Source organism: Corylus avellana, chromosome ca6 (assembly GCF_901000735.1).
Source record: "Corylus avellana chromosome ca6, CavTom2PMs-1.0".
Classification (NCBI taxonomy): Eukaryota; Viridiplantae; Streptophyta; class Magnoliopsida; order Fagales; family Betulaceae; genus Corylus; species Corylus avellana.
In genome coordinates, this window is record NC_081546.1 from 6,230,307 (window position 1) to 6,243,836 (window position 13,530).

A 13,530-nucleotide genomic window follows, 5' to 3' on the forward strand; every position below is an offset into this window, starting at 1 on the left:
TATTGATAAGTATCGATCCTACCATCTAGATCAAATCATTATATTGTACAGTTACAATCGTAAAAAATTTGATGGCCAGTTGCGCTATAAAGGCGCCCGACAGTCATCAGCCTTGCACAGCCAGCACATGCGTGCGTGCGGTGCTTCGCACCAACACTACTCCAAAGCAGTAGGTTGATGTCACTTTCCCTGGTTTTCCATGTGAAACTCTCTTTTCCAAGACTCATTAACGCCTTCTATTAAAGACACATTCTCAAGATAAAACTATACATATATATGCTTATATTAATTAGTACGAAACAAAAACATTCCAACATGTCATTTACACTACACATTGTTCTGGTACAAATTTTGTACGTATGCCAAACCAAAGTTTGAATTCGAGTGGAAGTAATAAAAAAAAAAAAATCTCATATTATAGTACAAAACCATTAGTATGCACCATCAATATATTGAAAGCTTACATAGAATCGAGGGAGAAAAAGTAATGCCCATATTACAACTCTGTTATCTATGAATGCTGCTGGTATGAAGTGCATTCTGAGCTAATGGTTTCACTTTAGACATGCCACTGTAATTAAGAATGCAAGCTGTGCAGAAATAGAGCTTGAAATACCAAACAGGCCGTAAAAAAGCTCAGGCCAGGACCTAATTCTGGTTTTGAGTGCTACTTTCTATAACATATGGAAAGCCAAAAATGAGTTACAGCATGGGGGCATGCCCAGTCCAGAGTATCTGATTTTAAGGAATTCTGGGAGGTGCGCGGTTGGGGAGGAAATAGTCTGTGGAGTCCATAAAGAGTATATTAATATACATAAGGGCGGAACTAGAAAATTTTGTTTGGGGTGGTCAGAGCTAAATGTCAGTTTGGGTTTATAGTTTCAAAAAGTGCGATTGAAAAATAACGATTTTAAAATTTGCGATTTGACAACACAATTTTTAAAAGTACAATTGAGCGTTTGGTAAGTCACGATTTCATCTTTACGATCGCAGTTTAGCTTTTAAAATAGTGTGTTGTCTGTAATATATTGTAAAAATACAATTATTTCTACGTTTTCATATAGATTTTTTTAAAAAACCCACTCCCAAATAATACTTTTTATGTTTTGATTTAAAAGTCGCACTCTCAAACACACTTTAAAGACAAGAAATCATTTCCCTTGAAGTTATTTAATATCACTCTTTTCAATAATAGAAGCATGCGTGAAGAGTACTACAAATTAAAGTTAAATCAAGAAGGACCAAAATCCTTAAAATAGTTCACATATGGCATTGAAATATTAAGATTCCAAATATGTCTTTTCCTTTGGGAAAGATCGATAAGAGATAAGAGATAAAAATTTGAATAGTTTAGCTGGAAAATAAAGATTTGGAGCACACCAGTGAGAATTGGGATGTTCCCTGTTGGAATAAGTGGGAGCAAACACAATTTTTTTTTTCTTTTTCCTTTTTTCTTTTTTTTCTTTTAAAAAAAAAAAAAAACAAAAACAAAAAAAAGGGAAAAAGTAGGAGTAAACATGCGAATCTGATGAGTGGGCCTCATTGGGCTAGTGATGAGCCATATGGGCATCAGAGAGTGCCAAAATTGACGGAAACTTTGGGGTGGGCTAGGACAAAAACTTGTAGGGGCCCTTCATGTAAAATTGCTCTGGTTATAAGAATTTCAAAAAATTTAGGGGTTGCCATGGTTCCCCCTACCTACAACGTGGATCCGGCCCTGAATATACATATTTAGACATAACTTCTATCCCAAAAGCCTAAACTTATGGGCTTGAGTATACTTAGATATATCAACCACTCATTCTCTTTATACTTTACTAATGTGGGATACAATTTCACAAGTGCACTTACAATAAATCTTCTCCTCTCTTGTGAGTGTCTACCATATTTACCTAACTCCTTGAGTGTAAGTTATTTAGACAAGAGTATCATGTATACTCCAAAAGAAACGATATTCTTGTTACAGGAGTCAAACCAAATACATCAAATCAATACACTTGTATGAGCAGCAAAAGCATCTAATTAAGAGTCTAATATATATGCAAAACATCCAAGTGGAGACCCAAACTATTACAAAGATCAATATTTACATCAAAAACCCGCAACTTCATTTTTAATTTAATCCTATTCTTAACATCCCAAATCATACCTTTTACAATATCTTCTTATAATTTCAATATTTTGGTGAACAATGAACATGTGTTACACGAAGTAGCCATGTGAGCGAGAAAAAAAAACTCGATTTTGTAAGGCAAGTGTAAAAGGGTGTGACAGCCAATTCTTTTATTATTATTATTTTATTATTTTATTCAACTCAAAGAAAGAGAAAGGAAAAAAAATACAACAAAAGCAAAAAAGTAAAATAAAAGTAAAAGAGGATAGATGTCCTACAATTGGGGATCCCAGCCAATTCCCCATGTCCTTTATGTATTTGGGTAGGGAGATGTGAGGGGGTTGGTAGCCTGGGTTCCCTTGCTCGGGCAGGAGCTAGCTCTCTGCCCAACCAGGAAGTTTGTTGCTGAGACGCTTTATACCTTCCTTTTAAACTCGATGCTGCTCAGACACAAAGAAGATATAAAGAGGACATGGGGAATTGGCTGGGATCCCCAATTGTAAGATATAAAGAGGACATCTAACAAAATAGTAATCAATAAATTAAGAGTAATGTTAGATGTCCTCTTTATATTTTCCTTGTGTTCCTCTAAAATTGATGTAGATTTAAAATTCGAATTAAATTTGTAATAGATCACTATTAGATTTTGATATAATAATAATTTTGAAAGCTACATCACTGTTGGGCAGACACAAAGACTAAGAATGACATTTAGTATTACTCACAAATATATATATATATATATATATATAAACAATAGGAAAGTGAAGTTCAAATTAAACAATCGTCATATATATTAGCGTAGACTGTTAAACAGGTAAAAAAAAAAACTTGTCTTAGTCCCTCAAGTTTGCTTTTATCAAATTAGTTTTTGGAGTCCAAAATCGATCAAATCAATTCTCCAGGTTTATTTTGTTATCAAATCGGTTTTCTATGAAATGCCACATCTTAACTAATAGTATTGCGACACATGTTGCCATGGCACAATCAATTGCTCCATATCAGTCATATATACCATGTCACTAAAAATGCCACATCTATAAATAGAGAAATGATAGGGGTTAATATTTTCTTCATATTTGGCCTATCTCATCTTACAAATCAATCATTAGATTTGTAGATTTATGTGGACCCCACATAAGTCAATGATGGACCCCACAAATCTAATGGTTGATTTGTATAAGAATGTGGATTAAATATGATAAACTTATAGACCCCTAGCAGTTCTACCATAAAAAAGAGATACCCGGTCAACAAAGTTTATTTTGCTCTTGGTAGCTAGGGGTTACTTAGGCCTGCTACGTGAAATGAGTCTATTAGAAAAATTAATAGTTATTAATGAGAATGAAGGAAGGCGGAATGGAATACTTATTCATTTTTCTTAGTTTAGTGACAACACATATGCTCTAATTGGGATTGAACCTAAATTACTAAAATAACTCAACTGATTTCTTATTTTTATAAAACTCAATTTTTTTTTCTTTAAAAAAGAAGTTCGAAAGAAAAAAAAAAGTTTTTTTTTTTAAAAAAAAAAAATTGTTTATTCCCTTATGAATACCCATTCTTCAAAAATAATGAAATGAATATGTATTCCTCTATGTAAAGAAATAGTTATTCTCATGAGAATAATTATTCCTAGAAATAATTAGGCCCCTATCAAAAGAATAAGAGTACTGCTAAGGAGTCAAATAAATGAACTCAGAAAATTTTTCAAATTGACGTGACAGACCGTGAGTGGCAGACAAGGGAGAGAGAATTACATTTTGTAATTTAAAAACTTTTGCCACATCAATTTAGTAAATTTTCAGAGTTTATTTGTTTAGCTCCCTAACACTAGCCAAACAATAATCATTCTATTTCTAAATCTTATTTGCAAATCAAGCGAGGCTTCTAGGAGTGAACTGTAACAGTGTAAATTAAGTTTGAATTTTCAAAACACAAGTTCAGAAAAGAGAGGGGATAAATGCCCCCGGCCCACCAAAATTAATTAAGGGTTATATATGCTGATACATTGAGGCTTGAACGCATGATAAGTTGCTTTTATCAAAGAGACTTTTACGAGATAACTTCTCTGATTATTGGAAATACTTTTAGTCACTTCAAAAAAAGGGAAAAACTTCGCTTATTTATTATTATTATTTTATAATCCAAATCTATTAAAGGAAAGGACAGATTTTATCCTTGAAAGTGTCTGCTACGAATCTGAATTTGTCTTCGTTCCATATGCATGCCTTTAAAGGAAAGAGTCTATCCAGAGCAATCAAAGCTCTCCTTAAGACAACATTTAAGAAAACTCTCCTCAAAAAAGTTGTGGCAATGGACTTGAGCGGGAACCTTTCGCAAATAGTAGTGGCCGGAGCGATAATATTTGCAATTGCGGCAGCGGCAGCAGCAAAGCCAGAGTGCTTGAACAAGTACTGTGGAGATATGGAAATTCCATTCCCATTTGGTTTGTCTGAGGAGTGCTATCTGGAAGAGAGTTTTAGTATCACTTGTCACTCGGGAAAACCAATGATAGGTAATATCCCTGTAACAAGCATATCCATTGAGAATCATGAGTTGCATGTCAGGGTGTGGGTAGCCTGGCACTGTTAATGGAGGTGAACCCATGGGTAACGTCGTTTTCGCGCTCGAGCTGGGGGGTCCACCGTTTCCGACAAGAAAAAATCCTTCACTGTTCTTGGCTGTGACACTAGCGGATTCCTACGTGGGTTCCAAAACGGAGAAGCGTACTCGATCGGGTGCTCATCTGAATGCCCTAGCCTTAGCAACGTGGTCAATGGGTCCTGTTCCGGCGTTGGGTGCTGCGAGGTGGGGTTTCCGGATGGGCTTAAAAATGTTAGTGTGGAAGTAAAGAGCTTTCATAGTTACTCCAAAGTATGGAACTTCAATCCCTGTGCCTATGCTTTTGTTGCCGAGAAAGGCACGTTCCACTTCTGACTTCTCCGCATGTTATCTCAAAAAACTACCCCACAAAAGGGTTCCATTGGTACTTGATTGGTTAGTTGGCAATCATGCATGCGAAAAAGCCCAGAACGAACGGAATTACGCATGTAAGGAGAATAGTGAGTGCTTTGATCATCTCCGAACCAGGGAGGGGTACTACTGCAAGTGCAAACAGGGTTACCAAGGGAACTCATACCTCCATGAGGGTTGCCAAGGTATTTACATCTACAAATCTTCCCAATCAAAAAAGTAAAAGATAATTTTTTTTTTTCCTGATCATTCAATATCACTTATGATATATATATTTTTTCCTTTCAAGATCCTTTCCGGTTCATTTGAACCCACTAGAGAGTATCAGTTAGCTATATTGAAAGGGTATTTTTGTGTTTTTATTTTTTGAGGGAACAAAAATATATACCACTCCAATATAATTAATTGGATATTATCCCGTTCAAATAAACTTGAAAGGATCCTAATTCCGTTTCAATGTATGTATTTCATTATGAGTATACTTATATGGTGTTGATATTCTTCACTTGATAATTTGATAAGAACACATAATTGGGGACAAAAATTTGCTACAAACTGCTCTGTAGCTAATTCATATAAACTAATCTAATAAAGTGACATGTGTTATAGCTATTAAAATACAATTTGTAACAAAGTATTTTGTCAAGTAATTGGGAAATCAAATAGAGAACAAAGGATTGTTATTGTATTTTTGGATGATGATTCTCGTGGCTTAGGGTTACATTTATAATGGATTGGTTGAGGGTTTTACAAGGAAATGTAAAATAGGGTTTTCTTAATTGGGAACTAGGGTTTACTAATTGGGAACTACAATTCTCGGAAAGTAGTTGTTGCCTTATTGGATGTCTTTGCTTAGAGCATTCCCAACAGTTTTCTCGTCATTTTCCTTACAGGATCCAAACTACTTTTTGCTTCCCTATATCAATACACCCCAATAACTTCCCTTAATCATTCTCTATATTATTAAAATATTTATTTTTTTAATTATATTATATATATGAGAGGAGAGATAAGAGAGAATTGTGAGACATGAGAGGAGAGAGGAGAGAAAAGAAATAATCATTTTTTTTTTTTTAATAATCATAAGGATTGCAATAGTGGAACCCAAAACATTGGGTTCTACTGTACCAATCCTAATGTTTAGAGTTCATTTAGGGAGTCTGCTGTGGGACATTTTTTGCGAGTTTTTAGGCATATTCCCTAAACTTAGGAAAGGGAGTCTGCTGTGAATGCTTTTATTTCTTGCATACCATATTGGACCTCATGCCTTATTGATTGCATGCCATATTGGACCTCTTGCCTTAATTGATTGATACCTAACATAATGCAGACATTAACGAATGTGGGAATCAAACTCTCAATACCTGCACGAAAATCTGTACCAACATACAAGGCAATTATACATTTAGTTGTCCTAAGTGGTATCATGGGGACGGAAGAAAAGATGGTGAAGGTTGTTCTATGGATCTCGCAGTAGCAATTAAGAGTCTCATTGGTAAGTAGATAGTATCATGTATACCATTAGATGCACAAACTTTAACCGTTGATCATAAATTAAATATTACCCATTTCATTTTAAATTGAAATTGAATTTGAGAGAATCCTATTCCTAATGATGAGGTTATGTCAAGATGATCAATAACGTTTCAGCATTTTCAAGTGCAGGAATTGGCGTAATCTTAATTGCTATTCTTGGGTTAGCTCGTGGATGTGCTTGGTATCCAATAAAAGAAAATTTATTAAACTCAAAGCAAAGCTCTTTCAACAAAATGGGGGTTTGATCTTAGAATGGTGTCTCCGTGAACTAAGATCTACTAAAAAGGCCAAAATCTTTACTTTTGAAGAGTTGAAGGTAGCTACCAAAAATTATAGAGAGAGTAGGATCATTGGCCGAGGAGGTTTTGGTACAGTTTACAAATGATTTTTACCAAATAATACAATTGTTGCCATCAAGAAGTCCAAGACAATGGATCAAGACCAAGTTGATTAATTCATTAATGAGATTGTTCTGCTCTCCCAAATTGACCATAGGAATGCTGTCAAACTCTCAAGCTGTTGCTTAGAAACACAAGTTCCTTTGCTAGTTTATGAATTTGTCTCAAAGGGTACATTGTTCAACCATATACATCGTGAAAGCAACACATCCACCAAACGATGGGAAACCCGTCTAATAATAGCTGTAGAAATAGCAAACGCACTATTGTATCTGCATTTTACAGCTTCGCCACCTATAATTCATAAAGATGTCAAGTCCTCAAACATACTTCTTGATGATAATTTCACTGTGAAAGCCTCCGACTTTGGAATTTTGAAATTGGTTTCCCAAGATCAAAAGGATGTAGCTACTGTAGTACATGGAACTCTTGGATACCTGGATCCCGAATACTTATAGACGAGCCAATTGATGGATAAAAGTGATGTTTATAGCTTTGGAGTTGTCCTCGTGGAGCTACTAATAGGAGATGATGTATTTTCATTTGATAGGTTCGAGGAGGAAAGATGTCTACCTATGTATTTTCTTTCTTCCTCGAAAGATGATCGATTGTTTGAAATTCTTGATAACCATATAGTTGAAGTGCAAATCAAGGAAGTCGTTAAAATTGTAGAGAGGTGCTTAAGAGTGAAAGGGGATGAGAGGCCTAGTATGAAGGAAGTGGTAATTGAATTAGAACGAATAAGAAAGATGGAGACGCATTCCTTGGTTAATGTTCAATCAAATCTGGAAAAGGCCGACCACTTGCATGGTGTGACATCTGACGCCTCCGAATATGGTGGAAGTAGCAGTACAAACGCTGGATTTGATAGCATGAAAGGCCATGTAAAATTAGCCTTGGGGGATGGCAGATGAATGTGGCGTGATAACATCCGCTCTTCATGGCATTTTTTTCTAAGGCAATTTCCCATTTTAGTGTCCTAAAAAGAGTTATGTTTGCTTTATTGCCTCAACAAAATGCTCAATAGATATGGTGATGGCATGCATATTCTATATGCACTATTCTTCATGTGTTAAGTATTATGTTATGGTCGAAAGAGCAATCTGTTGCTGTCTTGTTTCTGTTGGTGTACGTTATTTGGTGCAATTTTTTTCTTGTGTCCTGTTGTCTTGTATAGCTGATGTGGGATTGTATATTTGTTGGTGTTTGGCAAGTGTAGTTTTCTTAAATATGTGTATTTAAGAAAATTTTCAATAAAGTGTGGCTCATTTTATTACCTTATTGTTACGGTGAGTAGGCTATTTATAAATGAAGAAGTGCTTTTTCAATCAACTTTAATGACTTGTCAAAACAGCCAACTCATTGAACTCAACAGGTTTAGTGTCTATTCATTAACAAATATGTATTTTCATAATTAACAAAAACGAATTGTTACTAATGATCTTTTAACTCTGACCGTTCAATCGCACTTATCTAACATGTACTTAATCTTGACTGTTAGATCATACTATAATTAAATGTTGTTTAAATATGATCATTAAATCATACTTGGTAGTAACAACTTTTTTTTTTTTTTTTGTCCCCAAGAGGTAGCTCAATCGGCTGAGACCATGCTTAATGAAACGGAGGTTACTAGTTCGAATCTCCCTCCCCCATCTTGTGTAGACATGTCAAAAAAAAAAAAAAAAAAAAAATTTCAACCGTTAAATCTAACTTGATTTAATCTTATAGTTGATATTACTAATGGTGTAGGAAATCCAACCGTTGGATCATACTGATAAGTATTCTACAATCTGGATCATACTGATAAGTATTCTACAATCTACAATCATACAATATTACAACATTAAAAAATTGAATGACCAGTTGCGCTACCAAGGCGCTCAACAGCCGTCAGCCTTGCACAGCCATCACATGCGTACCTGCCGTGTCTCACACCGTACGTACTGGTGTGTACATAAAAACATTGATCTACTAAAAAAAAAAAAATTGCTCTAAAGCAGTTAAGTTGGAACTCTCTTTTTCCAAGACTCATTAATGCCTTCTTTTAAGGAAACAATCTGAACATAAAACTATACATATATGCTTATATTAAGTTTGAAACAAAAATTTTGTTTCATCTTCTGCTTATGGGACAGGGACTACGATGCTCCTTCTTCTGTAGGGAGATTGACACCTGACATAGATTCGAGAGAGAAAAATGATTGCCCATATTACAACTCTGTTATCTATGAATGCTGCTGGTATGAAGTGCATTCTCAGCTGTTGGTTTCGCTTCAGACTGGCCACAGTGATTAAGAATGCAAGCGCAGAAATGGCACCTGAAATGCCAAACAGGCCATAGAAAGGCTCAGGGCCTAATTCTGGATCAACGTTCAAGTTGGACGTAGAGGAGCAGTTATTAGAGGAGAGCAAGTTTCTTTCTAGTTGTTGCATTTCTCCCGTCTGTATCACTTCAAGGGTTACCTTTGAAATGTCAAAAACCAAAGGAGAATCTTTGGAGAAAACCTGCGACAGGAAACCAAAACAGCACTTCCAAGATCAAATTTTTTAAGGATAAATGAACAAAAGGAACTTCACTTACCAGTGATGTTTTGACACTTGCAATTATTTTTTTTTAGAGTTCAAAAAGTTAGAAAGTCGGGCTGGTTTAAAAGTTTGCAATGTCACCCTTATCGTTAACATTTAGGATTAAATCTAATGGGCAATAAGTGAAATGTTTGTTATGCCCCTATAAAACTTATAAAAATACAAATTTACCCGTTAAATAATTCTTTTTTTCTTTTTTCTTTTTTTAAAGAAAAAGGGAACAGCTTGACCCACAGCTGGCCCTGGGTTAGCCATGGATAAGTTTTTTTATTTTTACTAAAAAAAAAAAAAAAAAATTGTGATATTTTGGCGTCGTCCCACTAAGGTTTAACAGAAATTTCTAATCGAGAGATGACATTGCAACATTTTAAAATATAAGAACCCCACGATACTACTTTTAAAACTTTAAAAATATGACTGTAAAAGTATTAGGAGATAATTGAAGTTTTTTCCCAAGAAAAATGAAGAAAAAGGAGAGGAGATTACAAAGCCAAAACCAACCAGACTAAAAGTGGGTTCTGTTGCAGTGTAACCTTTGCAGTACTTAGCAAGGAAGACTTTAGCATGCGGGCCAACAAAAAAAGCTGCTTGAATTTCCCCTCTCTCAAACGCTTGAGGGCAGTCGTTTATGGAGCAAACTCCCCTGATATTCTCAGGCTTAAAATTCAAGACGTTGATCAAATATCTTACAATGAATGAATTCCCATTACACCCAACTGGTGCATTTGTTCTTTGAAGTGTTTCAATATCTAGCACAGACGGTTTAAACTGAGAGACAGTCATTCTGGATGTGAGGCTTGCTGTGAAACTGGCCGAAACAATTAGAATCATAAAAAACCATGGCGCCAACACAAAACGAGACAAATTGTTCTTAATTGGTTCTCCTGCAGAGTGAAAAGACATCAAATCTAGTACCTAGTATGTATCGAACAAAAGTAAACTTTAAGGTCTTTTGTTTTGAGTGGAGACTTACTTTGTATGAAGAAAAGGACAGTGACAGAAAACCAAAGCATAGCACCGAAGCCCTCAAATTCAGGATTGCCTCCATTTTCAATCAACCAAATTACTAACCCTATGAATAGATGCATCGCCACCATGAGTAGCCACATTTTTTTGGTAAAGACCTTGAAGAACAGCCATTTTTCTCTGAGCTTATCTGGTTTCACAGTGACTACCATCACAAGTCCAGATACGATATATGGTAGAGTAAATTCTGCATATTGCATTCGATCTGCCATGATTTCTATATCACCAACTGCTCCATCCAAGCCCTATTTCACATCTCATTCATGCTCATATCAATGTTCATATATAGAAGTGCATGTCATTAGTAATACCAAATAGCATAAAGATAGTAACAAAGTTTTGTCAGGATTAATTCTTTCATGAAAAAAATTATTTTTTTTCTTCCTTTTCCTTTTGGGCTCCATTTGTTTCGGCTTAAAATGATTTTTGAAAAATGTTATCTGTATTTTTAGGTGTTTGGTGCGACGAAAAATAAAAGGACATCACCAGGACACCATCGAGACCAACCCATGACCCAGTCGAGAGTCTGTTAGGACCCAACCAGGACACCGCCGGGACCTAATGAGGACCCGGTCGAGACCAATTGGGACTTGGTCAAGACCCTGCCGAGACCCGATCAGAACACCGGCACCGGTACCCGACCAAGACACGGTTGAGACTCGGTCATGACACTACCGAGACCTGGTTAGGACATTTTTGTAATTTAAAATTTAATATGATTGAATGAAAAAAAAAAATAAAAAATAAAAAAAAATAATAAAATTGTGATTATTTGCCAAACAAAAATCATTTTTCAAGAAAATATTTTCCACTTAAACCAGTTGCACCATATCATCATATGATCGGTTGAAAGGGACCAAAACATAAGGCAATTGGTAAGGGAGACGTTCCACAACTGCTTCAAACACATCAATTGAAAAACCAGTGATGAATGTTCTGTTCGTCTCCTTGTCATAAGTTAATCTCACAAACTGATTAAATGCACCCCTGGCAGGAACCCCTATCTTCAATGGTTTCCCCTCAATTACATCGTAAGTCCAACCCTTTGGCACTGTTTGCTGGCCACCTGGCCAAAATACTGGACCCATTACTCCATTAATAGAACCATTAAAAACTCGTACTTTCTCCCCATCATGCTCTGTAAAGTTCTTAGAGAAACCAAATTCTGGTGACCAGAATGCTATCTCCTTGTAGCTTTTGCCAACCACATTAATGATTCGAAAGATGGGTAATTTTGACAATTTACTATTCTTGAAGATTATCTTGCCACTTAGACCTTCGAAGATATTGGACAAAAAATTTTCCCATAATGTTTTTGGGGTTTCCCTTCTTTGTGATATCGTAATGGCCTGAGCAATAGCCCATGTTGCATCATAAGCACGAAGCGCAAAAATGCTTGGATTAGCTTTCTCTTCTTCTGGGTACTTCATTCCATAATTCTTTCGGGATTTGATTTTAAACTGCTTGAATTTTTCACTAGAAGACTCAAAAATAGTCTTATAACCAAGCACGCCTTGCATGTTGTATGTGATTGAAGAATCAACAGAATCAAGAAGGCTTGCAATCTCATCTGTTACAATCCATACGTTGCCTTTTTCCATCATACCCATTTGGTTTGCCTTCTCAAAAAGCAAAATAGCTAACTCTATAGAAGACAGAAGAACTACGAAGACCCTGTTGCTCTTGCTCTGTAGTTTTTTAAGCTCTTCTACAATGGCTGATTTTGGGTCTGATGACAGAGAAGATAGGGAAGGTAAAGTTGAGTGTTGTTCAATCTCTGAGCCAACAGCTCGGAGTGAATCAGAAAGGAGAGTTAATATTGTTCCTGCAGGATCACTGGAAAAACCGTTATTGTTTTCATAAATTGTTGTCACCTTTCGCCAGTTAAAGTGGCCTACAATGGCGGCAATACACTTCATGTGGAGGTTGACGTCGTTGGCCATTTGAATGAAAAATGGCGGTTGAAGTGGTTCTACCGGCGGGATAAAAGCCGGTGAAATTAGCGATAGGATAGGGATATCCTTGGTGGCTTTACCCATATCAGAGATTATAGCAGCTTCCTGAAATGTTAATGTTCCGATGATGGCATGCACTTGTTTGCTGTCAATGAGTTCAATTGCTGCAACCAAATTTGTATAATTTTCACTATTTTGTGCTTCTGTATTGCAACAATATATAGTGGATGGTGGAATGAGAATCATTGTTAAAGCATAAGTCATATTGAAGTCAACCTCTCAAGAGAAGATAGAGTTAGAATCAAAGACTTAGTTATTGTGATAAGATTGTATTTATCTTGTAGATAACTCAACTGTAGAGAATAGTTTAAATCTCTTTTAATTCTATACATGAGTCTGTATATAACTCAACTTCCTTTGATTCTATAAATATGAATGAAGATATCTCAACCAATCACAGTGAGAAAATTATCATCAGAGATATTTTTAGTTTTATTATGGTATCAGAGCAAAATATTGACTAACGTTGTTTTTGTTTTGATTCCTGGTTTCTTTGTTTTTTTCTTTCATTTTTTTTCCCTGCTTCTAATATCTACTGCTCCCGTCATAATTTTTTTTTCACAATACCTGCTGCTGCTACTGCACTCATGGCCATTCCTAAAGGTGATATTCCGATTCCACATATTGTTGCACTGAATCCTATTGTTGCACCGAATCCCACTGCACCAGCACCCATTCAACCTGCTGCACCAAATATTGTATTTCAAGTTCCCAATATGAATCCAACTCTCAACATCAAGCTCACCAAAAGCAATTTCATCTCCTGGAAAACGCAAATAGACGTGTACTTGCATGGCCAAGACGCTCACGGTTTCATTGACGGCACAAACCATGCTCCACCAAAAACTATCCCAAATCCAGCCCCTGCCGTGGATGC

At 35.9% G+C, this 13,530-nt stretch overlaps 1 protein-coding gene and 1 pseudogene across 1 annotated transcript; one reads left to right on the forward strand and one right to left on the reverse strand.

The window, feature by feature from the left end:
- Positions 1–4,429: 4,429 nt before the first annotated feature.
- Positions 4,430–7,937, forward strand: LOC132185074 (putative wall-associated receptor kinase-like 16; annotated as a pseudogene).
- A 1,213-nt stretch (positions 7,938–9,150) lies between these two features.
- LOC132185075 (glutamate receptor 2.7-like) lies at positions 9,151–12,839 on the reverse strand. Its single transcript, XM_059598900.1, has 4 exons — positions 11,457–12,839; positions 10,586–10,883; positions 10,114–10,496; positions 9,151–9,531 (listed from the first exon to the last, which is right to left on the reverse strand). Exons 1-4 carry the CDS (start codon positions 12,837–12,839, stop codon positions 9,151–9,153), a joined length of 2,445 nt encoding a protein of 814 aa, XP_059454883.1.
- Positions 12,840–13,530: the final 691 nt, after the last annotated feature.